The sequence below is a fragment of the Marmota marmota genome, unplaced genomic scaffold, assembly GCF_001458135.2.
Source record: "Marmota marmota marmota unplaced genomic scaffold, marMar, whole genome shotgun sequence".
Lineage (NCBI taxonomy): Eukaryota > Metazoa > Chordata > Mammalia > Rodentia > Sciuridae > Marmota > Marmota marmota.
Window position 1 is genome coordinate 66,469,681 of NW_025999842.1, and position 26,961 is coordinate 66,496,641.

The 26,961-nt window shown below is 37.6% G+C and overlaps 1 protein-coding gene across 16 annotated transcripts in view; it reads right to left on the minus strand.

Annotated features, from left to right (window-relative positions):
- The window catches only part of Syne1 (spectrin repeat containing nuclear envelope protein 1), a 373,023-nt gene that overhangs the window by 140,642 nt on the left and 205,420 nt on the right, over positions 1-26,961 (minus strand). For 15 of the 16 annotated variants that reach the window (XM_048800010.1, XM_015502320.2, XM_048799993.1 and 12 more), the window contains 15 exons: positions 24,785-25,122; positions 24,444-24,588; positions 23,448-23,666; positions 22,439-22,698; positions 20,967-21,132; positions 20,283-20,435; positions 18,355-18,507; positions 17,577-17,759; positions 16,524-16,661; positions 13,191-13,376; positions 12,910-13,032; positions 12,517-12,699; positions 11,321-11,464; positions 7,301-7,495; positions 6,177-6,317 (listed from right to left, as the gene is read on the minus strand). In XM_048800010.1, the coding sequence (XP_048655967.1) occupies positions 6,177-6,317; positions 7,301-7,495; positions 11,321-11,464; positions 12,517-12,699; positions 12,910-13,032; positions 13,191-13,376; positions 16,524-16,661; positions 17,577-17,759; positions 18,355-18,507; positions 20,283-20,435; positions 20,967-21,132; positions 22,439-22,698; positions 23,448-23,666; positions 24,444-24,588; positions 24,785-25,122 (2,727 nt within the window). The remainder of the gene's footprint in view (positions 1-6,176; positions 6,318-7,300; positions 7,496-11,320; positions 11,465-12,516; positions 12,700-12,909; positions 13,033-13,190; positions 13,377-16,523; positions 16,662-17,576; positions 17,760-18,354; positions 18,508-20,282; positions 20,436-20,966; positions 21,133-22,438; positions 22,699-23,447; positions 23,667-24,443; positions 24,589-24,784; positions 25,123-26,961) is intronic. The other variant, XM_048800022.1, reaches the window with a different exon arrangement.

Here is a 26,961-nt window from a genome sequence, read left to right on the forward strand (position 1 = left end):
AGGGATTCTAAATGATCTGGTTCTAAAAATGTTATTCAAGGTATTGACCAGAGTGCGAACCGTCTTTTAAAAAGTATTTGATTTAAGAAAGTTACACATATAGACAGTCATTTTGCAGCTATAGCTAGATCTTCAAAATTTGTGACTTAATTATTTATAGAAATTAATTTTAAAATGTTAATACTAAATAAAGGAAAACGTAATGAGGAAGTTGAAACTAAGAAACAAAGTTTTCTCCTATTCATTTCCTGGAAGTACGTAAGATATGATCAAAGGGAATGGTAAAAATCCATGCTTTTGAATTTTTTTAATCTCTTGGGTCATGAGTAATATTACATGTTTTGTATTTATGGTAGTGATTTTACTATACTGAGATATATAATGATGTATTTTCAATAGTTTCTATGTGCATCTGTATCTTAATGGAAATTGAATAGGGAGAGCAATGTTTATATTCTGTGAGTCATGATTATAAAGTTCATTAAATTTGCAGTTTTGTGCTGTTGAAGATAATTAGATGAGGTTAAAATGCTGGAACCTTCCTGATAACCATGTAGTGGTAATAGGTATTAAAGAAGGCTCTAGCCCCATGGAAACACTGGCCAGAGGGGTCTGGTGTTTTGCAGTCTGTAAGAGGGCAGAAGCATGGTGGGGCAGCAGCCGAAGTTTAGACTGGGAATCAGGACACCTGAGATCTGGTAGACATTCTCCTAAGAACATGTACAATTGCAGCATCTTGTGCACAGCTCAACACTGGGTGACTTTCAGGACTAAATGAAATAACATCTGAGTGACTACTCCTATGCATTTGGTACAGAGGCTTCTAGATAAGTCCTTAATATTTCTTGATGGCATGGCCACAGGCAGACAGCTCCTCTTCACTCCTGACCCTGTGCCATCTTGAGTGCATTATTGTGGCATTCCCAAGTCCTTGACAGGCTCATATCACTGCTCCTCGCTCACCTCAGCTCACTTCAGACCCCACACGCTGAGCATGGTCCTCACTGAGTCAGTTCACACCACAGGTACTTCTTGCTATGTTTAAAGTTACTTATGCCCCTTTCTTGCCAACACTCTTGTTTCCCTTGCCCCTTTAACCCGGGCTTCACAAACCTGGAAAATCCTAACCATTGTTCAATTCAGATTTACTTTCCAGAGTAAAACACATATAACACACACACACACACACACACACACAGAGCCATCAGCTCAAATATTCACAAATCTGGCTCTGTTTGGACTCACCCTTACCTCATGCTTGCCAGATGGCTTGCTAAAGGAGGTCTCTCCCATCTGATCTCAGAGTCCCATAAACTTTTTCAAGGACCCCAATCCATTAATGGCATTTCCTTCTGGTTGATTTTCTCCTCAGCATATAGAGACAACTCTCTCCCACCTAAAAATACCTAGACATGCTCTTTCTTTATAATTTTGTTTCTCTTGATATTCCAATCTAGAAATGTCCACATATCCCACTTTGATGGATCATCGCAGATGGATCCGTTTGTGCCACAGGCTTGAACTGTCACTTCATAATCCAGCTTCTGAAAATGGCGGTATAGATAGCAATGTCACTCTCTCCCTCTCAACCCACCCCTCAACGCCCAAATGAACTTCAGCCCTGATGACCACAATAAGGCCTCTCATACCACCGTCATCAGTGGCTTCTTTCCCTTGAAATATGATAGCCGTGTTCCAGTCCTGCCCTTGCTTGACCTCTCTGCAGCATTCAATAGCACCGACGGACCACTGTCTTTCGGAAACACTTTCCACTTACTCCTCTGTTCTCTTCTCAGTTCCCTGGTCATTCAATATTTCTCTTTTGTAATTTATTTTTCCACTAACTCCTTACTATTGGTAATTTATAAGCTCCAGGCTCACACCATCCAGCTGCTCACATATATCTCACAGGCTCTTCAAACTCAATATTTTCACAAAAATGAGAAATGAATTCAGGAAAAAGTGATAAAGGCTTTTCTCTCTCTCATTACATGGGACTTATACCCATCTAAGCTATAAATTTCCTCTCATCCTTACCAGCCACTGGTTATGTAAGGATAAAGTTCTATTGACGCATATCCCTCCCAGAATCAAGGTTCAAATTCTCATTACAGCAACTACCCTCCTAACTCCAAGACTGCAATGGTAGCCTGCAGGCTGCCTCTGGTCTGCATGCCTTTAGTTTGGTACATACGGTGTTTTAACTTTTTTTTTTTTTAAATTATCTTAATTAAAATAGATTGTATTAAAAATCCAGACTCACAGCTTCCTTTGAAAACCTGAAGGTATGTATCATTGTCACTAGACCCCGTGTCTACATGCCCACAGCAACATTCACAGAGGCTCTGGCCTGTTTCTCCCATTTTTAGCACCTAGATGAGCCAGGCATGAGTGTGTATGTCTTCTGTCCCTAACTGGCTTCCCTGACTGACTATTCCCACCTCTCTCCTACTGAATGGTCTGTTATGAAGTTCAGTCTGTGCATAGCTGCTTGTTAAACTCCCTTGGATAGTTAGCTATTAAATTCTAGATGAAGTCCCAGTTCACTTGTGTGGCCTCCACGGGCCTTGGTGATGTGTGCTTCCTGCATCCCCTCAGTCTCATTTCTGCACCCACTTCCCCAAACCTTTGTTTCTCTAAAACTACTTGCAGTTGCCTTGATGGGTCACTTTTCTTCCTGCCTCCATGGTTTCCCACAGGGGGCCCCTTCTTTGACCTGTACCTGAAGCCCACCTGGCTTAGGTGCTTCCTCTATGGCCTCCTATCACATTCTGCTCCATCTCACCCTGTCTGGTCACTTGCCACCCTTGTCTCATCATTTGCCTGTTCTCACAGAGACTGTGGGCTCTTTAAAGACTGTGACAGTTTTCCTGAGGACACTAGAGAGTTTGGTAAACAAAAGGCAGGCATGTATGCTACTAATAAATCATGCATGTCACAGCACTTTTGTCAATCCTATTGTTTTATACACATGGAAAGTAAGGCGGGAGTTCTCCCTTATCCATGGTTTCAGTCTCTGCCATTTCATTTACCCATAGTCAATCTTAGTATGAAAATTTTAAAAGGAAAATTCCAGAAATAAACAGTTCATAAATTTCAATTAACTTTTATTAGAGTATATTGTTATAATTGTTCTGTTATTATTGTTAATCTCTCACTGGACCTCATTTGTAAATGAACTCCATCGTGGGTAGGTATATACAGGAAAAAACACAGATGGGTTCAGTACTATACATGGTTTCAGGCATCCACTAAGGGTCTTATAAAATGGATAAGGAAAAGCAAAACGTGGTTGAAATGTTGTAGAATGTTTATATTAAATATTCTATTATAAATAAAGAAGGTTCCAAAAGAACAAGAACAAAATAAACTTGTCACACACCAAAAAACTTTGGCTCTGTGTGTATATATGGCTCAGGCCTAAAGACAGGAATGACAACTAGTTTCTTTAAAGGATTTGAAAATATATCACCTTTTATAGATGAATAACTTGGTTTGAAAACTACATAAATTCAATAAAATAAATCAAATGATACAATAAAAACAAAATTCAGCACTTACTATCATGAGAGATCATGCTCAGAAATATATCTCTCATTGCTTATGGACCTAAGTTAGGAGAATCATCACCCAGTAGATCGCTAAGGAAATAAACCTGGGTAGCCATAGCTACTTTTTGATTTGCATTTTCCAGTTTTAAAAGTACTTTGATGGTTAGAAACATATTTGATGTTCACAATTCTGTAAATTAAGAAATATTGTTTCACACTTACACACAAGAGTGTGCAGGGACTTGGCAGATGCACTCAGCTCAGTGGAGGAAGGACTGAGACTCATGGGCACTTCTGACCCAGAGGCCAGTGGCTTGCCCTTTATGCTATCCCTCTTTGCAAACTCACTTCTCTTACCTCTTCTGTGACCTCTTTAAGTCCTGCATCTAAGGGGACATAGAAGCCTGAGGCAAATTCTGGGGATGCCTCATTGTTTCTCTCTCCAGTGAGCTAAGTTATTGTATTTTACCTTGGAACTACTGTCACAGACAGATCACCCTGAGTTAGGTAATGAGCCGTACTTACAGAAACAACAAGCACAACCCAGACAGAGTTAGGTAATGGAGATGTACTTACAGAAACAGCAACCACAAAACCTGTAACAGCTGGGATTTTATAAAACAGTTATATTTGGCTGCTCCTTGAAACCTCTGTGCACATTCTGTACAGGGCTTAGAGTCTGAAAATTGGAACTTAAGGGGATCCTAAACATACTCCTCAGTTTCAAGAGACAATTGTGTCACCCAATGCACCACTGGTTACATGGTCATGTTTGTTATTGTCCTCTGATTTACACTACTGTGCAAGAATAACGTGTGGCCAAAATAATGGCATTCACTTGTTCCAGCAATGCCAAGCTTAATATGATGGCTTTTTAACAGCTTCACAGTAAAGGGACTAAGTTAACCTAAATAAAGACCCTTCCAGTATTACTTACAGCATCCCTTAATCAGTGTATTAGATGAAGGATGTGATTTAATTGATATTTTCCTGTGATTGGGGAGAATTGCTAACATGGAACCACCAAAAAAAAATCTCACCTCACTCAGTTTTAGGATGCTGTTAAGCTTTACAGTTAAGTCAAGAAATAATAATAATGCTTTCACGTTTTATCATTTACGGGGCACATTCGTGTGTATACTAAAAGACACTTTACAAGAGCTAAGTAGCATGGAGACTTACAATTTTAGAAAAGGTATATTCTTTCCACAGTGTTCATCTCAAGATCACAATTGTCCAATTTGAAAAACTTAAGAACTCTAAGTATATTATATAGAATAAACTTTTTTGAATACAATAAGCAGCTGACTAGAGCCCAATTTCTCTAATTCTAATAACATCTGTGACTATAGGGAAGAATATCTCATCAAAGATGAGTAATATATATTTTTACATCAGAATTTAGAGAACAGTTTGCTATGTTCAGGGTCCCCTGAACTTCTCCTTTTGGGTTGTTCTTTTTTATTTCCTCTTATTACTTCTGTTCTTATTTGTCCAGTGTTTACCTCTCTCTCGAGGGTAAAGTCTTTGTGCATGGGGTCACTGCCCCATCATCTGTGCCAAGCAGGTGCTCAGAATATATTTGATGCAGAATGAGTTAATAACTTTCCCAGGGCTATATTGATTTTTACCAAAAAAACTATATTATCTAAAGGTTTTGCCAATTTTATATTCTCTTTTAATTGGGAGGGGAGTTCTTTTGATCACAGAAGTCTCTGTTGGAACATTTCTGTTTTAAAATAAAAATAATATGATTATTTATAGTATATCCTATAAAACATTTGCTTTATTTCATGCTTTTCCTTGGTAATACATCTCTACTCTTTTGAACACATACATAATTTCATAGTAACATGATTAAAACTATTTTTAATTGTTCTGGCTAAAAAATAAGTTTTAGTTAACATGCATTAAAGGTCTGGGTTACTGTAAAAGTACTTTTTTTAGTTTTATCCAATATCGCTCTTAAAATGTTTGACATTTAATTTAGTATAATCTATTTTTACAATAGTAAATGCTAAAACCCATCTCATACCAAGATATTAGCCTGATTTTATAGGAAATAAACTGTAAGATTATTGAAAGATAAGAAAATTAAAATCTACCAAGCATTCCAAAATATATCCTGGAAAAAAAATCCCTTAAATTTCTTCACAATTAGGGAATTTAAAAAGTATAACATAAGGAACAGAAGTTTCCCATAATCAAAATCTGAGCTAGTAAATATCAACACTATGTTCAATGAATGTTAACATAGCCATAGAATTATGTTATTTTACAATAGTAACAGAGACTTTTCATTTTCTGTTAGGATGCAGTACCCCATTGCACATGATTATTAGTAATAAAGGCCATCATCTCTTAAAAGAGACCTTCCCAGGTTGTAATTTGTATGACCTAGTTTTTACTTATATCACTGTCAATGGCCCAGGAGAGGAGATGACATACTGGGCCAGTAGTCTCACATGACAATCATGGTTTGTGGGACTATAACACCTAATGGTGAGGCCCCAGAACTAAATGCAATGAAATCCAAGCTTCACACCCACAGTCTAAGGAAGAGAGAGAATGGAGTACTGCATCTGCCCAGAGCTCACAGTCAGGGGAACACCAAGGGGGAGGTACCTGGTTAACAGAAGCATCTGTATTAGCCACAGGTGAAGGGGAGCGACAGGCAGGTGGAGAGGAAATCTCACTGTTGGTTCCCTCCTCCCCAGACTCCTCAGTGACAGGTGACAGCAAAGTGTGACAGCGACCTGCAGTCATCTGCCACATAAAATGTATCCCAGAGGACATGAAAATCAGTTAGCTATGTTAACAAAAGATCTGGCCAGGCACAGGTCAAAACTAATAATTATATAACAAAGGTTAGAATGACTGAGACTCCAATTTGCATATTAATTCTGTGTTAGTACAGGAATGAAAGATGTATACCACATTCAAGAGTTTTGCTAATTAAAAACTTAATTTTTAAAAAATTTTGTCTTTATAAAAGACTTGAAAAATCACAAATCCTACAAACGAGAAAAGGGCCTTTCATGACAACTCACGTTCCAAATGTCCTAGGGAGATAAATGCATCCAAAATAGCATATTGTTAAATGGACTCATATATGTTTATACATTACATAGGAGGGGAAATACACAGCACCATAAAACACTGACATTACCAAAACAGTCAATGCATTTTAGATGAATGCAAAGTCCATGGGAATATCATGATACAAAATAGAGATTAATGGAGTATTTCTTTTAATTCAAAGCTAAACATTGAAATTTCTTCTTTTTCTCATAATAATTTCTCATCTAAATTTATACAACAAATATACGCACACACCTAATCAACTAGTTAGCTTGGAGAACATCATTTAAAATACGTATGTTATTTTTCCCATCCTTCAGGACACCAGAACACTATACAGAGGATTTTTCTTTTTCTTTTTTTAAAAATAAAGCTCAGAGCCTCTCAGTAGTATTGCTCAATTGTAAATAAATGCAGGGCAGATCTTGGACAGGTGAAGTAATTCAGCAGCCTCAAGCAAATAGTTTCATTTCAACAGGCACTGTTGACAGTGTCAAAGACTGGCTCAGGCCCAACTGTAGTCAAAAGGGAGTTAAGGAAACTGCTTCTTAATTGGAATCTGCAAGATCTAAAGCTGATCCCTAAAATAAGCCCTGGGAATGCTCTGGGAACAGCACCTAAGCTCCCCTCCAAAGGGAAAAGCCGGTGGGGACTGACCCGATCCTTACCATGACCACAGAGGGGTGGGTCGAAGAGGCGGGGAGGAGCTCCCCGTCCAGGTCCTCGGTGCCTTCCTCCAGCCCCTCCACCTCGGTCACCGTCAGCAGCATGGTGGCGTGCTTGGCTTTCATCGTCAGCATCTTGCACTTGGAATTCAACGAGGCGATCTGCTCCTGGTAGCCCTTGATTTTCTGCGCCAGCTCCTGAGAAAACATTTTCCCCCGGTGTTGTCAGAGCAGCATTAAAAGGAAACACAAGCAGTGGCGTTCATCTTCCTGCAGCGCCGGCCAATGGGATGGCAGAGCCTGCGAGGCAGGATGTGGACTGTGGCAGCAGCAGCCGCCTGCATCTCCCCGCCGAGCCCCACCGCGGCCACGGCGCCGCCCCGCAGCACCCGCAAGACGCAGGGAGCCGGCTGCAGGGGAAGGGCTTTCCTTAGAGGCGCTCCCTATGCAATCAGGAACTCCCCACCTTGGGAACCGGAAACTTTCTTTAAAATGCGTAAAGCATCTAAAATTTACCAGATGGTTCATGCCATGGAAATTAGGTCATGTGATGAATATAACTACAAAAAAAAAAAAAAAAAGCAATGCTCAGCTTTTACCATCCACTGAGCATGTCCAACAGAAATGGAACTGATAGTCACCAAGTTAACTGCCAATCTTTTCCTGGGGCCACAGGGAGTTATTTTGCCTCTAGATAAGATGGATATTACATGGGAAATAATATTTATGCAGATTGAAGTTTGCAGTTTAGTTCGTGTGTTACATTTTCTCTCACTCCACCAAGCCTCAAATGTTTCTGATGCTTCAAACTAGATTTAAAGTGCTGTTCTAACATCTGTTTTTGAAAAAGAAATTAAGAGAGATACAGGTTTCTTCTACTAAGAGCTTATTTATTAAGAGCTTTTTGGAATAATATGCTGGATATAGTACCTAGCTCTTAAAGAGGGAATCTACATCCATTTTAGGAGCATGGTAATTCTAAATATTAAAACAATACTTTGCTGCTTATTCTTTATTCCTTTTATTTGGTTCCTTTGTCTGAGAAACTTTTAGTGTTTCGCATGGAAAACATTCCATGATAATAAACATCAACCTCTTCAAATGGTAGTGTTTGTATATATATAAGTTCATTCATAGATATGAGTATCTGTTGCACACACACATGCAACATGTTGTTATTGCTGTTGTTCTGTTTCTCTCCTCCTGACCAAAACAGAGTAGAGGGAGAACAAGTCCAGCAGAACTCAGTCAATGACTGTCTTCTTGACTTTTTACAGTGCAGTGTAGGAATTTTTAAAACAGGAGTTTAAAAAATAGAAATCATTACTTTTGTGGCTGCAGATAATTAAACCTAATATACATTTTAAAATTCGTGATTAAATAGCTATTTTCTACATCTAGTCTTGTGGCTTGCACATGGGTACTCAGTAAATGATACATATTATTCCTTGTTAATATGCACCTAGAAGAGATATCTTCCAGCTTACTGAATACTGAGCTTACAATGGCTTGCCCCATGATAGTGAATGTAAGGAAAATTGTGAAGTAGACAAAGTTAGCCTCATCCCTTACCCACGTGGTGCCCACATGGCTGGTCAAGCTCTATACTGCAACACTCTGGCTAGACAGGTGTGCACATGCTGAGAGCAAGTGCCTGTTTTCTAAGGTGAAATATCAGCTGTATTGTAGATAAACCTCAGGTGGATTATTTGTTAAAAATGCAGCTCTGGTCACCACTTCCAATGAGTTTGATTTACTAACATTATGAGAATCTGTTTCACAGTCAACCCATGTCATTCCAGAACTTTCTTCCTTAAGGAAAAACCTGCTTGTATCATATGACTTTTGTGGGTCAGATATTCATGCTATGAAAAATTTGCTTAAATAAAATAAAATTTGCTAAAATGTTAATGTGTCATCCATTCTTAATTTGCACTAGGTATTTTTGGAAAGATTACAAAAGTGGGGATTTCAGGTATGGTGGCCTGCAAAGGACAGTAGATCTCTGTGTTCAGGACTGGAGCACACCTTCTGTGCTAGGTGGAGAGAACAGAAAGAGTATACTCTCTTGATTTAAAAGTGTCAGGATCATCCTTTTCAAACCAAATGCAACCTCTGAAAAACTGTATAAAATAAAATGTGAATTCCTTAAAGGTGAATCAATTTAGGAATTTTGGGGGGCTGAAGGAAGTTTTCCATGTGTAAAGCAGATTCACCTTTAGATCGAAATTCAATTAAAAGCAGACATAGAACCCAAGAAAACAAATCCTGGTCCCAATGTTGACATTATCATCACTTGACCTTTCTCCATTCAGCACTTTCCTTCCTGTGTTTATTTTATACATTCTATGAACTTCACACAGGTTCAGGTATAAAAACTCATTATTTTCATGAAATAATGTATAAAACATCTTTATAAATGTGTTCCCAATCACAAAACTGGCAAATATCCACATGAATATTTAGACTTGTGAGGAGAAAGTGTGACAAGATGAACTGGCTCCTGGGCGGGGAGCCAGGAGGACATGGTCTGTGTTGACTGTGGAGAGCTCACTCTGTGGCCTTGGGCAAGTCATTGACTTTCCTGTGACATCATCGTTTTTCTTTTGCAATTCGTAGACTATATAGTTTCTGCTACAGCGAAAAAGTCATGGAATTTGTAACCAAAGACACTGGGTTTGAGTCTGGTTTCAATGAATAAAAAGCTTTCTTATTGGTAAAAAGGTTTTTAAAGAAGCCAATCCTCACAGAATTAATCTTTTTTTTAAAGATGTAAAATTTTTAAGTTGTTTTTGAAAATATAAAACAAAAAATCTTTAGTAATAATAGCAATTGTTATTCCAAGACAAGGCATAAAAAATATTTTCAGGATCATATTAAAATAGCTCTTGTAACACAATTTTGCATCTTATGAGATAGGAATAGATTTGAGATAAATTTGTAGTATATAATGTAATGTGCACATCAAAAATAGGCTCAAGAATTTGTATGTTTTCTTTTAACCAATGCTTAAGAGAAACACAGAAGAAGTCTACAGTTGTAGAAGCAAATATAGGTGTCATTTTGGAAAATTTAAGTTATTTTGGAAAATCATACATAAATATAAGTGATTGGTATGCTATGAGTGTTAAGAAATTTCAAAATCACATTTAGGAATGGGCATGGAAAGATTTTCCAAGCTTAAGAGGCAACATTTGAGTCTTCTGAAAATCTTACTATATTTGGTTTGTTAAAACTGTTGTTCTTATGGAAAAGTTAAGATAGAGCAGACAGAAGGATAAAATGTCTTAGGCACAGGGAAATAAGTCACCCAAATTCATGGTGCTAAGAACCAGCCCCCAAGGGAAAGAGTGAACTTGACCCATATAGAAGTTAACTGGCCAGGAAAGGAAATGCACTGCTAAGTGTAATGCCTCAGTCACTGCAGGGCTAGAATCTCTGAGGTCTGCATGAAGAGGGTTCAGGGCCTAAGGTCGTCACGATGCTGAAGGATAAAAAGGAGGTGTATTTGAAAATGGAGAAAAGGCTGACTGGCCCCATCTAAAAATTAGCAAAACGAATGACATAGACGATTTTCTGATTTTAGTGAAAGGAACTGAAATGGCTGATATTTTAAAGGGCAAACAATTTTCTTTTTAATATGAAATACTTTTTTTTTTAAGGGTGAACAATGCAGCAAAGCATTTGCATTGTTGTTTCTTGTGGGCTTTAAAATCAGAAGCAGACTGTGTTTTCAGATATAAATATTTAGTGTATTAACTTGTATTAACTGTTTTGGGTGCAGGAGATAGTGTGTCCTGGTCAATAACTGTCATGAACAACACAGAGGCTGTGGACTCAAGGGGCAGACTTGTGCTACTGGGTCAGCAAAAACTGCACTCAAAATGCAAAGACAGCCAAAGCGGCTGCCCAGGAACTGACACATTGTGTGCAGGATGGAAAAAAAAAAAAAAGGCATTCTCTTCTAGTCCCCAATCAAGCCAGTGTCCTCCCCTTGGTGTTTGGCCACCACTTCCATCTCACCTCGTGCTGAGAAATCTGGGCTTGCAGCTCCTGGATGTTGCTGGTGGCCACGGGTTTGTCCTCAACCTCTCCGTGCGCTTTTTCTATCAGTTGCTGGAGATGCTTCATTTCTTGCTCATATTGCTCATACTGCACAACAGCCTCCTTTAGAAAGGAAAAAAATAACCAACAAATGGTTTTCTTTCTCTATTAATAATTGAGTAAGTGACTGTACCACTGTCTGCAGATGATAGTGTTGACTTCTGTCTCCTTGTGTTTCTAGGGAACACAAGAAGTGATGGGTGAAATCCCTAGATGGTCCAAATTCTCAGATATTTTCAAGTTTTTTTTTTCCTCTAAAGGCTATTTTAAATAAAGAACAACTTGTGTAGGAATAAATAGTGGAATGAATGGAATAAAAATAATTGATTAATCAGAATTTTCTTTCTTTTCACATTTTCCTGAAGATTAAAAGTAATGGTGAGAAGGTAGAAGCAGCATGTAAAATGGAATTGTTTCATTTCTCCATCTGAGAAATACTGAATAACAAGTAAGACACTCAGCTAAAGGTTGCAGTAGGGAATTAAAATATGAATTATGCATGACTTCTAACCTCAGGAATTGAATGTCTAAGGAATTACAAAGAAGTATAAGGAGCAAGGATAGCTGATCAAATGGACCACTAGAGATTTTAATGAGAGGCTATTTATGCAATTAATGTCCTTTTTATGGTGGAAAATGCTATTTTTCTTATTAGGTGAAGAGATTAAGAGTTAATGCTTGGGTGTGCTTCTTAAGCAAGAAAATGAATTTAATGAATCAATAAACTGAAATATGAAAAAATTCTACAGCATATGATAACAGTAAGTCCATATTCCTGGTTCTGGGTGATTCTCAGGTGAATAAAAGCCAAAAACTATATCGTTGCATACAAAATTAACCTACACAAGTTGTTCTTTATTTAAAATAGCCTCAAAAGATGATTTTCACCAAAAGATATTCTTACAGTGCCTTCTCAGGCTTTTGTGGGTGATCCAAATAATAGCAGTTTAATCTCCTTGTTTTATATAATCAAAACAGTCTGTCAAATTTAACATTCTGGATGTGTTTGGATGGCTGAACCCACACAATGCTAAGAAAAGCAGCCCATGACTCATCTGCAATTGCTCTGTGGGCATGGGCACCACCGTGGAGCCTGGGGGCACAGCTGCACCTGCCTGCATGATGTTGCACTGCTGGATGGCTGTGTGCTGCAGCCGGCTCGCCTCCTCCTGCAACCGCAGAGCAGCGTGGCAGAGCGGTAGGCTGGCCACCACGTCCTCGGGGATCCGGAGAGCGCTCTGGCAGAGCTGCACAGCTTGCACCTTCGGTTTTAGTGACTCCATCTCAGATAGCAAATGCTGAAAAGTCATAGTTCAAAAATTTAATGTTCCCATCATTTAGTGCATAAGCAAAAGACACGGACTGAATTCTAGACACAAGTTATAAATGTGTACGTTTTCAAATAATGCCTCTATTGCTAAGACCATAACTGAATTTACAAAGTAGTTTGCCTGGCTCTTTTTAAAATATAGGTCATCGCCCACTGGCCCTAAAGTATTTTTGCTTACCTGCCGATGAGACAGTTGTTCCTTGAGACTCAAACGCCCAACTTCTGGAGAAGTTAGGGTGGTCTGGGCTTGTTCCAAAGCAGCTTGTAAGTTTTTCAGCTCCGCTTCAAATTTTTTCATATCCTGGAGAGTAAAATCCATTTAAATACCAGTCTATTGCACTTACAGACCAAATTCCTAAAAATCACATCATAGTCAAGAAACAACATCACCATCTTTCCACAGTGGAAATACCGTTTTTTAGTGATAGATTTTTTTTCTATTTATTTTTTTGTTTTTACCTTGGCTGCATCTTGGAGGTTCTGCATTCGAATTTTGATCGTCTGCCGCAACTCCTCAGTCTCCCGTCCCAGTTCCACCACTTGCTGAGACATCTTTTCTGTACAGTATACACTAGAGAGGTACTGCAATTTCTCCGTCATTGCTTCCAGATCAGTGTAAATTTCTTCAGACTCTTCTAGCAGGGTCTAGAGTGAATTGCCAATATTTAAGATCATTGGCAGGTAGGCAGGCAGAGGGTCAGTGACTGACACGGTGCAGTGTGGGAAGGAGTAAGGAGAACTAAGTGGAAATTTATACTACCTGCAGGCAGCACTGTGTGGTTCTCACTGCACAGCTACCGTGCAGTAACATTCATATTCTACAGATAAATTCTGGATGCATATTGCCCGAAGACTTGAAAACAAGACAAAAACATTACAAATGAAAACTCTGAGCACCTATGTTAAGTGAGACAAGATAGAAGTGGACTTGAAATATCAAGAGGCACTCATCATCCAGGATGGTGTCATCTATTGGGACTAACAATAATACAAGTGAATATTTCATGCACATACATATATGCATACAAATATGCAATAAATGAGGAGAGTGAGAGAGACCAAATGTTGAGAGATGCCTCAGGTGAGTTGTGCTGCAACTTGGTGGAAGGTTGGGAGAAGGCCCCACGGAAGAGTGATGGAAGAGTGATGTTTGATCTAGGTCAGAAGGATAGCATGTTTTGAAAGAAGGAGGAAGGGAGAGGCATTTCACACTGAGGGAACAGCATATGTGGAGGCACAGAGGTGGATGGGTACAGAATGTGAAGTCACAGCAGGAATGGGGATGGGGTATCACTGTTAGGGGCTAGGTTCCATTTAAAAAAAAATGAAGTACGTTTTCTTCCCACAATGAATGTAGACATATGTATTATTAAAAAACAAAGCTTGAAAAATATTGATACTGTAAGGGCGAAAACAAAATATCCTATCATCTCACAGCCCAGAGATAATGTTGAGAGAGAACTGCTGGTCCATGTGGGCATACATATTTTTAGTCAGTTAAAATCACAATGTACCAATAATTTTCGATCATTCCTTTCACCCAACACTGTTCTCCACAGGTTCAACAAGCCTGAACCCCTCCCTTGCAGACAGAAAACCTGTCAAAGGCTTGGGAGTGACTAGAAGGGAGTCCAAATTCTTAACATGCTTTTCATTATCTGGGCTCTTCTTATCTCTCTGTTCTTATCTCTTATCCCTCTTCTTTCCAGTTCTTCTGCACTAAAAAAGAGCACCTTTCACTCTGACTGCAGGGATTAGAGCAAGACAATGTGTTTCTGTGGAAAACACGTTTCACAAGCAGGGTGTGGAGTCTTCCAGACAGCCAGTGTCACTTCAAACATGTCCTGCTCAGCCAGGCAGTCTGGCCTGAGCACCTCCTGCAGGCCTCTCGGGCACCTGCATCGAGTCCCCTCTCTGCAGTTACCAAGCTGAGTTGTGATGATCTACTTTCTGTCCCCTCCTCTCACTGTCAAACTCCATAGGAGGAGGGACAGGAATGTTCTTTGTATTCCAAATGCTTACCAGAATTCTTAGATTGGGAAAGGACTTTCTAAGTCCTTATTGAATTAAAAAATAAAATAAAAGAATGAATGAGTGTAGGAAATTTAAAAAAAAAACTCATGATCTCTTCAAAGATTGCATTATATTATATTGTATGCAATGTTTATTCAGAAATGTTGTTTGACAGTTAAGTGCTCTTTAGATTCCATTACAGTTATTAATACTGCACAAAATATTTTCTACATTTTGGATTCCAGCCTTAGTAATAAGTCCAAGAATAAATGTCACTACTCTGACCTAATCAGTAGGTCAGAGTAGTGACATTTTGGGTGATCATCATATATTTTGCTAATTGTTTTCAAAATGATTTTTACCAGATTACCAACAGTGTTTGAAAGCTCTTACTTCTTTAAGTATAAACTTTTAAAAAATACTGTTAACTTGACAATTAAACTTCTCTCCCTTCTTTTCTGCTTAAACTTGCATTTCTAGATTTCTAAAGAAGTTGAATATTTCTTTTTTTTTTTTCTTTTTTTTTTTTTTGTCTTTCATTGCTGGGGATTGAACCCAAGTCCTGGCATTTGCTAGGCACGTTCTCTATCACTGAGCTACATGTCTGGCACTTTTTATTTTACTTTGAGACATGGTCTTGATTAATTGCCAAGGCTGGCCTTCAGTTTCTGAACTTCCTGTCTCAGACTCATGAGTAGCTGGAATTACAGCTACTTATACTGTGCTTAGCATGTATTTTCAACGTTTATGACTGAATTGTAACTTAAGTCTTATCTGTTAACATCTAAGCATATCTTACAGAATGATGTAGTTAAGGAGAAGGCTTGGGAGGAGAGTGCAAGATTGAGTAGAGAAGCAAGATTGTGAACACAGGGAAAAAATTAGGACCTGATAAAGCATTCCAGTAAATGACAAATGGAAAAGAAAAGGAGACTAATTTAAAAGATACAAGAAAAATTCTACAATACTTGAGGATATCTGTGTTACCTCGGTTAGTCTATATTTTATTGCAAGATGGTTAACCTACTAGATATCTATATCTAACTCAAGCCTAAGGATGAAGTCATTTCCTGAATAATAACACCAAAAGAAAAGGAATATTTTTGTCACATAACTTGAGAGGAAATGAAGTAATACAACCATGTGATTAGACTCATGATTTGTTCCCAGCTGACCTTGACTCCTAAGGAAAGTCAGATGACTGAGACTTGGCAGAAAGTGAGAGGAAGAAGGTGTGAAAACTCCTACAGACACCTGTACAGCTAGGTTGAGAGCCCTGTTTGCAGATATGTTAAACCATTTGGTCCTCAAGTCTGACATATGAATATTATCTACATCCCCACAGTGTAGGTGAAAAGACAGAATCAACAGAGCCAAAGTATTTTACTCAAAATAATCACACAATCCCAAACAGCAGAGCTTGGTTTCCCCCTCAGTTTGACTATGACGTTTATAGTCTTTCCATACTCCACTCTATCTCTTCATGAGGAAGAATTTCCCTGCATATAATTTTTTCAAAGAAGCTGCAAAGAAAGAGTTCTTTAAGGCTGATTGTTTTCGGTCTTGGGGAAAGGGAGATCTTGGGAAAACAGAGAATATTTACTTATATAGTCTAATGAAATCTCACAGGTAGCTACTTTCTGTCAAACCTGAACACTTGTCATTCTTTATCTGGTACCTACCATAATCTTATATCACAGCTCTCTATATTTCATGCCAATCTTGCTAGTTAAGTCAGATGCTCTTTACTACTATTTGAAAACTTTTTCCTAAAGTTACCTGATGCAAAATGTACTGTTCCCGAAGCTGACTTGCAGAATTCCATGCAATATTTCCATGTACCAAGTCTTTAGCTTTCTCAATCCATTTCAAAATTAATTCAAGCATTTCATTGTATTCTTCTACATGGGATGCCGCCTGAAAAATCATTAACATCCAGATAACAAATGTAAACTCACCTTTTGAGCTAGACATTAACCTTTGATCTGTCTCTTTGGATACAACAGCCCTGGAGGTTAACGTTTTTTTGTTTTGTTTTGTTTTGTTTTCTGTGAGACTGAAAGGGATCATGAAAAATCACTTTTAAGGGAATCATGAAAAATCACTTTCCTGTAAAAAAAATCTGTCGAAGGTTTCCCAGAGTCCTCAGGATACAATCTAAGTCCTTCATATGTTGGGATGTTTTTTCTTTTCCTTATTCTCCATCCTCATCTCACCTGTTCTAGATCCTTTCTATCCCTTTTCCACATCTCACTGTATAAGGAGGTGACAAATGGGAATGACAGCATGCTAAACCCCAATATTACAATTCATTGGGTACCAACTCCTGTTTTTAACTTGACCCTGATTATAGAAATATGCTTAATTGATTTGCGGAAGTATAATCTACCATCAAGAAATTAGATGGATATGCTATCTGACTCTATTAAGAAAAAGTGAACACACACAATAAGTGAATATATTATATATATTACATATATTTTATTATAAATATATTATATATTTTTTAAGATCAATGAATTTTGTCCCAAACTAACTTTATAAAACTTGCTAATGGATAATGTATTCATTTTGTTAAGTATTTCTCCAATTTGCAAAATATTTGCCCCCAAAATCCATTTACATGACTACCTGTGACAGTGAATGTAAAATATGGTTTGATATGAACTAAACATGGGTTCACCTATAAAACCTTGGAACACAAGCATGGTATGAAATAAACTTCATCTTGCATCCTTGCCAATATTACCTTTTCATTTATTTTCAAAGAGAAAGGCAGATGACCGAAGTTTCTGTCTTAGAGCATTTCAGTTACTGGCTTGGAAAACATACCTGGTTGAGCTTGGAGAACCGATTTTCAGCCTGCCTGAGGGTCTGCTGGTGGAGTTCAGTCAGCTTTCCTATCTTGTTGACCAATGGCTTGCCCAGTTGGCTGTTCTGTTCCGAGAACTTCTGTACTGCTGCATCTAATTCAATTAACTTCAAATTACAGCCATCCAGTTCCTCTCCCAGCATCTCAATGAAATCAAAATGAAAGATTATTAGATGAGAGAAAATAAGATTCTTAAGAATTTTTAAGATCAGAAGAATATTTTAAATATTTTTAAAGCCAAATATTATAAGTAATAATTTGACTGCAAACTACTCTTTTCTGTTTCTTGGGTGGGGAAGGTGGATCAGGATATGTTGTAATCCTGGTGTTTATTTCCTGAGTGAGAGGGATAACATTTTCCTTCTGCCCCACCCAAATGGATTGGAGTGACTTAACTCATCAACAGGGTGCAGACACAGAATCGACTACCGAAAATAGTTAATTTGCTTTGGAATTTGCAAACCTGTATTCCTAAATTGACATTTAATTTTTTTGGTAACCTTCTCTCTCATACACACATGTGTGTTTAATTATTAATAAGCCCAATTCAGAGATAAATTATGTAAGTATATTTGTGTTATTACATTGTATAAAATATCTTTACTACCAACTTTTACTATTAGATTTTAGTGAAGTTTATTGAATTTTTTTCCATATTGACAAATAAAACTGGCTCCAAAAATCTATTTAATTTATTCAGTAGAACCCCTTATATTTCCACTTCTCCTTCCTCCTTACCTTTTGGTCAGCTTTAGCTTGAGCTAAATTTTCAGTTTTTGCTTTCAGCTTCGTTAGAATAGTTGTGAGATCCTTGGCTATCTTCTGAATTTGCTGGCCATATTCCTGGCTCATGGCCTTACTCCATTCAACTTCTTTCACTTTGTTTTGGATCTAAGTAACCAATGAGAACAGCAAAACTAACCACAGTTAAAATGTAATAATAGATACTAAAATTCTCAAATGATGTTGACTAGGGACATTTCAGGTGGACAGTGCTACTCTGACCTGGACACACTTAATCAAAGCAAGCTCCCCTGGATTTCAAGTAGACCACACTTCCCACTATCTTCTTGCATTTACTACACTCCTGCTGTTGCAGCAAGAAGATAATCAATGCATGTACTATGATTCATTGACTAAATATTTGCAAAACACTCATTATGGATGGCTGTGTGGACTGCTGAATCATATCTAATCCACTTACTAACTTTGGTACTTTGGGCCCACAACCTTCTCTAAATATTTTTCTTTATAAAATAGAAAAACCCTTCTGAATAGGGGGAGGCACAAAGATTTGTTTCAAAATAACAAATTTGTTTCAGAAGGTTCTGGTAATGATCTCTTTTCTTAACTTCCCAATTATATCCACATAGTGTAGCATAAAGGTATGTTCAAAGGAAAGGAAGGTGAAGAGACAAATTAACATTACAAATTTCTAATGGATCTCATTGGATTTGATAAAAAATTCATATATTTGCTTAGAATAAAACACTGAAAAGAAGATGGTAAAAAGGAGAATGTCTCCCACATAAAAGGCCTTAATAAAACCTGTTTTTTAGAGAAGAAACACATCACCTAAAGAGTACATGTTAGAATACTTATTTTTTATTTGAGTGATGAAGTATCAGGAAGGTATATTAATAACTATTATAGATAAATGGAGCCAGAGGAAAGGAAAAATTTGAATATTTTAAAAAGATACGAACTAGCCAAGTCATCTTTCCCAATAGACCTTCCAATGTCTAAGAAATCCAATAGGCCAAATAAATATTCAAATAGAAAATAGTTTGTATTAGTGTAGATCAAAATCATGATGCAGTAGCATTGGATTTTGATGAGATTTTTAAAACACTCTGCCTCTTAAGATTGAATTTTGTGCTGTGTATTTTCACTTCTTGCAGCAGTTTAGATTTAGTGTAAATTTTCTTTCTGTTTCACAGAGAATGGTTTTAACTAAACCTTAGTGACTTTAGTATTCAATCATTAAGACACTCTTAAAATCCATTTTATTTTCACACAGACATTACATGAGGCACTTTTCATGACATGAAAGACTGTGCTCTTTGTGAGACCAAAGATAGAAACCTCCCTTTGGTCTCAGTACCAGAAAAGACTATGTCTTTCTTTGTAAAAAAATTACTTTGAAATTTGGACACATGGATGTGTCTTGCCATTCTTTCCTCAATTGTTTGGAAGTTAGGACCAAACTGAAGCCCCTCCTCTTACAGCACACATCCACCAGCATGCGCTCCATTTTCTTTTTCTTTTTTCTTTTTTTTTTAACCTTGATTGTTTCTTCCTTCAAATGTCTTTACCTACATCTTGCTGAACTAAATCTACAACTAAAGAGTTCCTGGCACACTGGAGGTATTCAATAAATACTGTTAAACACATGTAGTGCACCTTATTTTTTTGTTTTTTTTTTAAGCATTGATTCAAAACTGAGGGGAAGCAGATAAATTTTCTTTAATAGTGTAACATTGTTATTCTTATTTATGATCATCTAATGTGGTTCTTGCCTGTGAGTAAGACTTCTAACTTGGTATCATTGTTGTATAGTAATCTATTATTTAATTCTGTTTCTAAGAAGAAAATCATTAACTCTCATACAAAAGGACTGACCCATAGAAGAATAGAAAGCCCCTCTTCCTTGATGGCAAATGTACCTGCTCATAGATCTTTAGGTCCAGTGCGACTTCAGCTAACTGAAGAGAGATTTCAGAAGGCAGGATTGTGTAAAGACCCAAGTACTTCTCCTTCTGTTCTTCAGCCATTTTCTCAATGTTCTGCCGGTGATTTGTGGCTTCTGTCAAGAGGGTCTGAAGAAAAGATTGAAATAAGAAATTTCTCGGAGTCCGGTAAGGACGTTATCATTATGGGTATAGAGACAAGGCTCTCTATTGCTCACCAATAGAATATGATTAAGCTTAGAACTAGAGAAAGAAAAACAAGCTTTCCTTAAAGAAAAGAAAAAAAAAAAAACTGGGCTGGGATTGTAGCTCAGTGGTTGAGCACTTGACTAGCATGTGTGAGTCACTGGGTTCGATCCTCAGCACCACATAAAATAAATAAATAAAATAAAGATATTGTGTCCATCTACAATTAAAAATATATATTAAAAAATAAGAAAAAAACTTTCTTTTAATCTCTGAATATGAACTTTGTCCCCTTTTACAAGACAAGCAAAAAAAAAAAAAATCCCGTGAAGTCATACTAATGGCCTTTCATATAATTCCTGTCGTAAGTTTTAAATTCTCTATTTTACTATATGTAAGCGAGGGTGTCTAATTAAAATGAGGCCAACTGTCTTTTTAGAATGAAGAGTATACAGAACGAGCAGATTTCTCTACCTGCAGTTCTTCCAGCTGAGCATCAACTTGTATTGTTGGATTCCCTAAATATTCTTTCGTTTCTTGAACCCAGGATTTCACAGAATTTATTTGAGTTTCCACTGCTTCTCGATCCTGCAGCTCCTGCTTTGCCAGTTTTCCATTATTCTTCACTTTCTCCTGCATGCTTCAGAAACATCGGGGGAGAAAGAAGAAGTGGATTGGAAATGAAGGGAACCACCTCATATATGACATCATTTTATCAAAGAGAGAGAGAGAGAGAGAGAGAGAGAGAGAGAGAGAGAAACAAACCTGGTATCTTTTCTGCAAGTACACTTCCCTGAAACTGTCAGATAATGCTCAGTAGAACTTAAGTTCACATAGGACAGAAGAAAGTGTGTTATCTGAAGTGAGTAATCCATTCCTGGGAAACTTGAGTTGACTTTCTCCCCTGCACTGAATGGCAACCAACTTCCATAGCTAGAGTAGTTTAGAGACTCTTGGACTATTTACCCCCTTGGAAATCTGCTCAAATGGAACAGAATTGTCAGCATTTAAAAGTAGTATATAGTGGATATTTGTGGCTGTTAGAAATAGCCTTTATGTAAAGAAACATGCTTTGAACATTTCACAGGTATTAACATTAATAATGCCACATTTGAATTCTTTGTTTGAATTAATATAAATTCAGTAAAAAAAAAAAGTTTCAATAAGTGGTGTCAGATCACCCTGACTTCATCCATGACTGAAAGAGGTATATATATGAGATAATATTAGTTAATATGGGAATTAAATTATTTAATGACATGTTTTCCCCTGGCCCAAGATTGAATCAGGCTGGTTACGTATCATCAAGATTAACTTTCTCCAAAACTCACTGCAGCAAATGGCTATTAGATATTTGGACTTTGGTGTCATCATAGCTCCTAACTCCCTGTCACCCTATATAGTCAAGGACCTGTCAAACTTCATCAAATCCAAGTTCTAAATAGCTCTCAACTGTTTAGCTGTCAAGCTTTATTTCTCCTAAATCACCCCATCCTCTCTACACCACCCAAAGAGCTCCTTGAATGTGTGTGTGTCCTTCCAAGCTTTCTTACTTATCATCCCCATCTCATGACTAGCTCAGGACCACTTAGTCTTGAGTGTTACAAGAAAGTCTGCTCAGCACTCGCTCTGAAAGTAGCTGCCTGGGCTTTCTACTCCCTTAACAGACTTTTCATAGTTTCCTGAAATGGCTCCTTTCATTCATCTCCATTATCTGGCTGCAAACTGCATGAAAGTAGGCAATGAGCCTGTTTGGTTCACCATTGTATTTTTAAGTATGATGAGAAATGCATTTGCCAGATAGAATATTGAAATACGGAGATAATGGGAACAGATCCCCACATCTTGACTGTGGCATTGACCCCCATCCATACCCAAGTACCCCAGATGACTTTTGGGTCAAGGCCAAGTATAGTAACAGAGAATGAGAGCAGGTTTGCAATTACTTGAGGCACCGATCTTGCATTGCTGTGATCTCTTGCAGGATGGGCGGCTCTTCTCCAGGGCTGGGGATGGCTACATCCTGGAGCATGCTCAGTGCCCGCTGCTGTAGTGTGCCCAAGGCCAGCTGCTGCTGTTCCAACTCCAGTGCACATGTATCATGGTGTTCGAGAAGGGCCAAGAGTTCTGCTTTTGAAACTTTCTCTGCTGAACTTCCAGGCATTTTATCTTGCAGCTGATCAATCATTTCAGTGGCTTTTTTAACCTAATGACAAATGTACATATGATAAAGTTCAAAAATAAACTGAAAAAAATAGGGTAATTTCAATAAATGCCACATTTGACACTAGTGCATCAGAACACATTAAAGATAATAACATGAACTTTGAATTTCAGAAAATTAAAACCGGAACAATCTTCTTAACGTGAGAGAAAAAGCCACCTCTTTAATTCTGTGAGTAAATTTTTAATCTCAAAATCATATCAGGAACAGAGACTATATAAAATATAGAAAAAAGTTTATTTTTAACAATCCAAACAAATGAAAAACTTTTCCAATATTTAAATTAACATGAATGGGTACTTTGAGTTATTAAAAAAAGGGCTAAAACACTGAACCCTGCTTAAAAGATGGAAGACATTAAACATAGGATTTGGTGTATGAGTTGACTTCTTGATGATTTTTATGACAGAGACAAGGTATTTTAAATGTATTTTTTCAAGACCAGGTAAGAAAAGAAATGGGGCACAATGTGAGTTGTCCTCCTTTCAAACCGTAATTGCTTCTTGGCTTTCTAATTGAAATAATTTGACCCTGACTTGGGATTACATTGCACATTGAACAATGTGTTTTGTTTCACAACTTAGTTTTCACATCACTGAAAAAGACACATACAAAAACGACTTTTTACTTCCATAATGTCTATTTCAAAAAGGAGCAAAATACTGTTTTCCAAAATACACTCCAAGTGGTAAGGAAAATACTAACTTGAACCCATCAATAATGAAAATTACCTTATCATTCAAGCCCCTCCACTCCTCCACTGCATCTTCCAGAATCTTCTCCTGGTCCTGGGCCACAGCACGAAGGCGAGTCCACCGCTGCCAGACAGTGGTCATTGACCTGCTCAGGGTGGCCTTGCTCGCCTCATTTCCAATTTTCTCCAGTTGGGATGCTTTCTCCTCTAGGGCCACAATTTTCTCACGGAAAGAGTTAACTACTGACTCTAAAGCCTGGGGAAGCAGGTGAGAGAAAAAGACATCAATGGGGGAGAGCATGATTTTTTTAAGTTCTATGGATTTGGGTGAAATAAAAAAAATTACATGCAGATAGATATGTTTCACTTAACTTTATTTTCCTCTAATAGCTCTTACTTTTTATTTATATTTTTGACTGAGTTAGACTGGGATATTTCAAGAGATAAGTATTATTTATTTATTAAGTAAAACATTCTTTTTGCTACTTGAAATGACATTTCTCCCATTTTTCAAAAGCAACAGAAACATAAGCAAATTGGATGGGATATTTTAGTATGCTACAGTCTTCCTTACATCGCTGCTATAGATGAGAAAGGCTCAGTTATGATTTTCTAAAGTTTGTTTGAATTATCCTAAGTTATCCATAGGAAGTTATTTAGTGACATTTATTAAGTACCACATCTTATCAGAAGCAAATTGCTCTGAATTCTTCATAAATCTTAACTATGCACTTGGAACGCAAATCTAAAAATATTGGCAACATTTTTATTAGCTTAAAATTTCTATGGAATGTGGTTGTCTCTTCATTATATTTAAGGAACTCAAGTGAAAAAGAAGATTTAACAATCTGGAATAATCATGGGTCAAAAAACTCATTATAAGGGACTGAGGACACGGCTCATTTGATAGAGTATTTGCCTCACATGCAAAAGGACCTGGGTTCAATCCTCAGCACCAACAAACAAACAAAAACTCATTGTAAATATAATTGAAAGATTTTTTTTTAAAAAAAAAATCCACCAAGACACTGACCTTGTGTTCTGACAGTTTTTCTTCTGCTGCATGACTGGAAGAAGTCTTCAACAAAGAAAACCCAGACAATTTCTTTTCTGCATCATTCATCAATTCAATAACCTCTTCCTTTGTTTTCTGGTAATCTTGCCATTGAACTGTACATCTTGAAAGATTTCAACAGAAATCAATAAGCAATGTGAAATCACACATTCCTATGCAGAGTTCTGGTGTCAATATGGCTAAGGATACTTAAGAGAGAAGAATAAATTTACACACTAATGTGTGTCAATAGTATATTACTATTTTCTGTGTGAAAATTCACTTCGTCAAAATATACGGTATAAAACCACTCTAAATACCTCTGCAAGAGGTCTAACTGGGCATGTGAGCCCTGGATGGTCCTCTGGCTCCTCTCCTCCAGGGAAGCCATCTTCTGTGCCAGATCTTCTTTGCCAGTGGGCTTGATCAGTGGGTCCAGCTTGGCCACCAGGCCTTGGAGCTCCTCCAGATTACTGTGGAATTGATCCTCTGTGCTGAAAAACTCCAGGTGGCTCTTGAGATTCTCCTCTGCGCTCTCCACATCTAAACCATTGCCCGCCAGCTGTAACATTTCTTGGGCATCCTCAAGCCAGTCATTAGCTGCTTGGAATACTTGATAATACCTTTGACACTGACTATATATTTCAGTCAAGGTAGCCTGAAAAACAGTAAGCACAAATAGAATCAACTCCCAGTTACAACATGTTTGCAAGAAATAGTTTCATTTTTCCATTTATTTTCTAGTCCTCAGTTTGCAAACATGTGAATAAATGACTTGATTAATTGGTGGAATTTTTTTATAGTGCAATCCATTATTATTCTTTATATACTGTATATTTTCTTTAGAAAACAAGGAAAATATTAGAACTAGCTGAGATACCAACACACATTTCACTTCCATCTATGTACTTATTTACTTTTTTATTTTAACTGCAATGATAAAATTATAACAAGAATAGCAGAAGGCATAACATTTGCACATATTATGTTTGCAATTCTATATTATCCTGAAGAAAGTTGTCTTTTACCTAAGTGTTTGGTTGAAATCTAGAATCTGAGGGGTTGAAGACAGATATGGGAGGGAAAAAATGGCAGGGGATTAAAGGAAGTAATGCTCTGGGGACTGTTATGTCTCTTCTTAGTCCCAAATGCACAGAACCTGCCAGGCCCAGAGCAAGCTGGGTTAGGAGGCCAACCTGGGAAGGTCCACACAGGCTATTCCTGTCACTAAGTCTAGCCATTAATGGATACTCTAGCCTTGCTTCATCTGTGCTACAGGGAAGGGAAGCACTCTTCCCTGAGGAAGGGATACAGAGGTCAACTAATAGGACACCACACAGAAAAACCAGCCTCAGCATCATGGCCAGGGCCACACCATCATCCACCTGCTCCTCCCTATTTGGAAGATTCTCCAACCAGCACCATTTTAGAAATGCCAGGTTTCACATTGTTTAAAATCCCATTGGCATTCCTCATAGAAATAGAAAAAGCAATTATGAAATTGATCTGGAAAAAATAAGAGACCCAGAATAGTTAAAGCAATTCTTATCGGGAAGAGTGAAGCAGGTGGTATCATTATACCAGAGCTTAAACTATACTACAGAGCTATAGTAACAAAAACAGCATGGTATTGGCACCAAAACAGACTGGTAGACCAATGGTACAGAATAGAGGACACGGAGACTAACCCACAAAATTATAATTATCTTATATTAGACAAAGGTGCCAAAAACATGCACTGGAGAAAAGATAGCCTCTTCAACAAATGGTGCTGGGAAAATTGGAAATTCATATGCAACAAAATGAAATTAAACTCCTATCTCTCACCAAGCACAAAACTCAACTCAAAATGGATCAAGGACCTAGGAATTAAACTAGAGACACTGTGTCTAATAGAAGAAAAAATAGGCCCTAATATCCACCATGAGGGATTAGGCCCCAACTTCCTTAATAATTAAGACTCCTATGGCACAGGAATTAAAACCAAGAATCAATAAATGGGATTCAAATTAAAAAGATTCTTCTCAGCAAAAGAATCAATCACTTAGGTGAATAGAGAGCCTACAGCTTGGGAGCAAATTTTTACCACTCACACACCAGATAGAGCACTAATCTCTAGGATATATAAAGAACTCAAAAAGCTAAGCACCAAAAAAACAAATAACCCAATCAATAAATGGGCCCAAGGACCTGAACAAGTACAAGGACCTGAACAGACACTTCAGAAGAGGATATATAATCAATCAACACATATATGAAAAATGTTCATCATCTCTAGAAATTAGAGAAATGCAAATCAAAACTAAGATTTGCACTCCAGTCAGAATGGCAGCTATTATGAAGACAAACAATAATAACTGTTGGTGAAGATGTGGGGAAAAAGGTACATTCATACATTGCTGGTGGGACTGCAAATTGGTGCAGCCAATTCGGAAAGCAGTATGGAGATTCCTTGGAAATCTTGGAATGGAACCACCATTTGACCCAGCTATCCCTT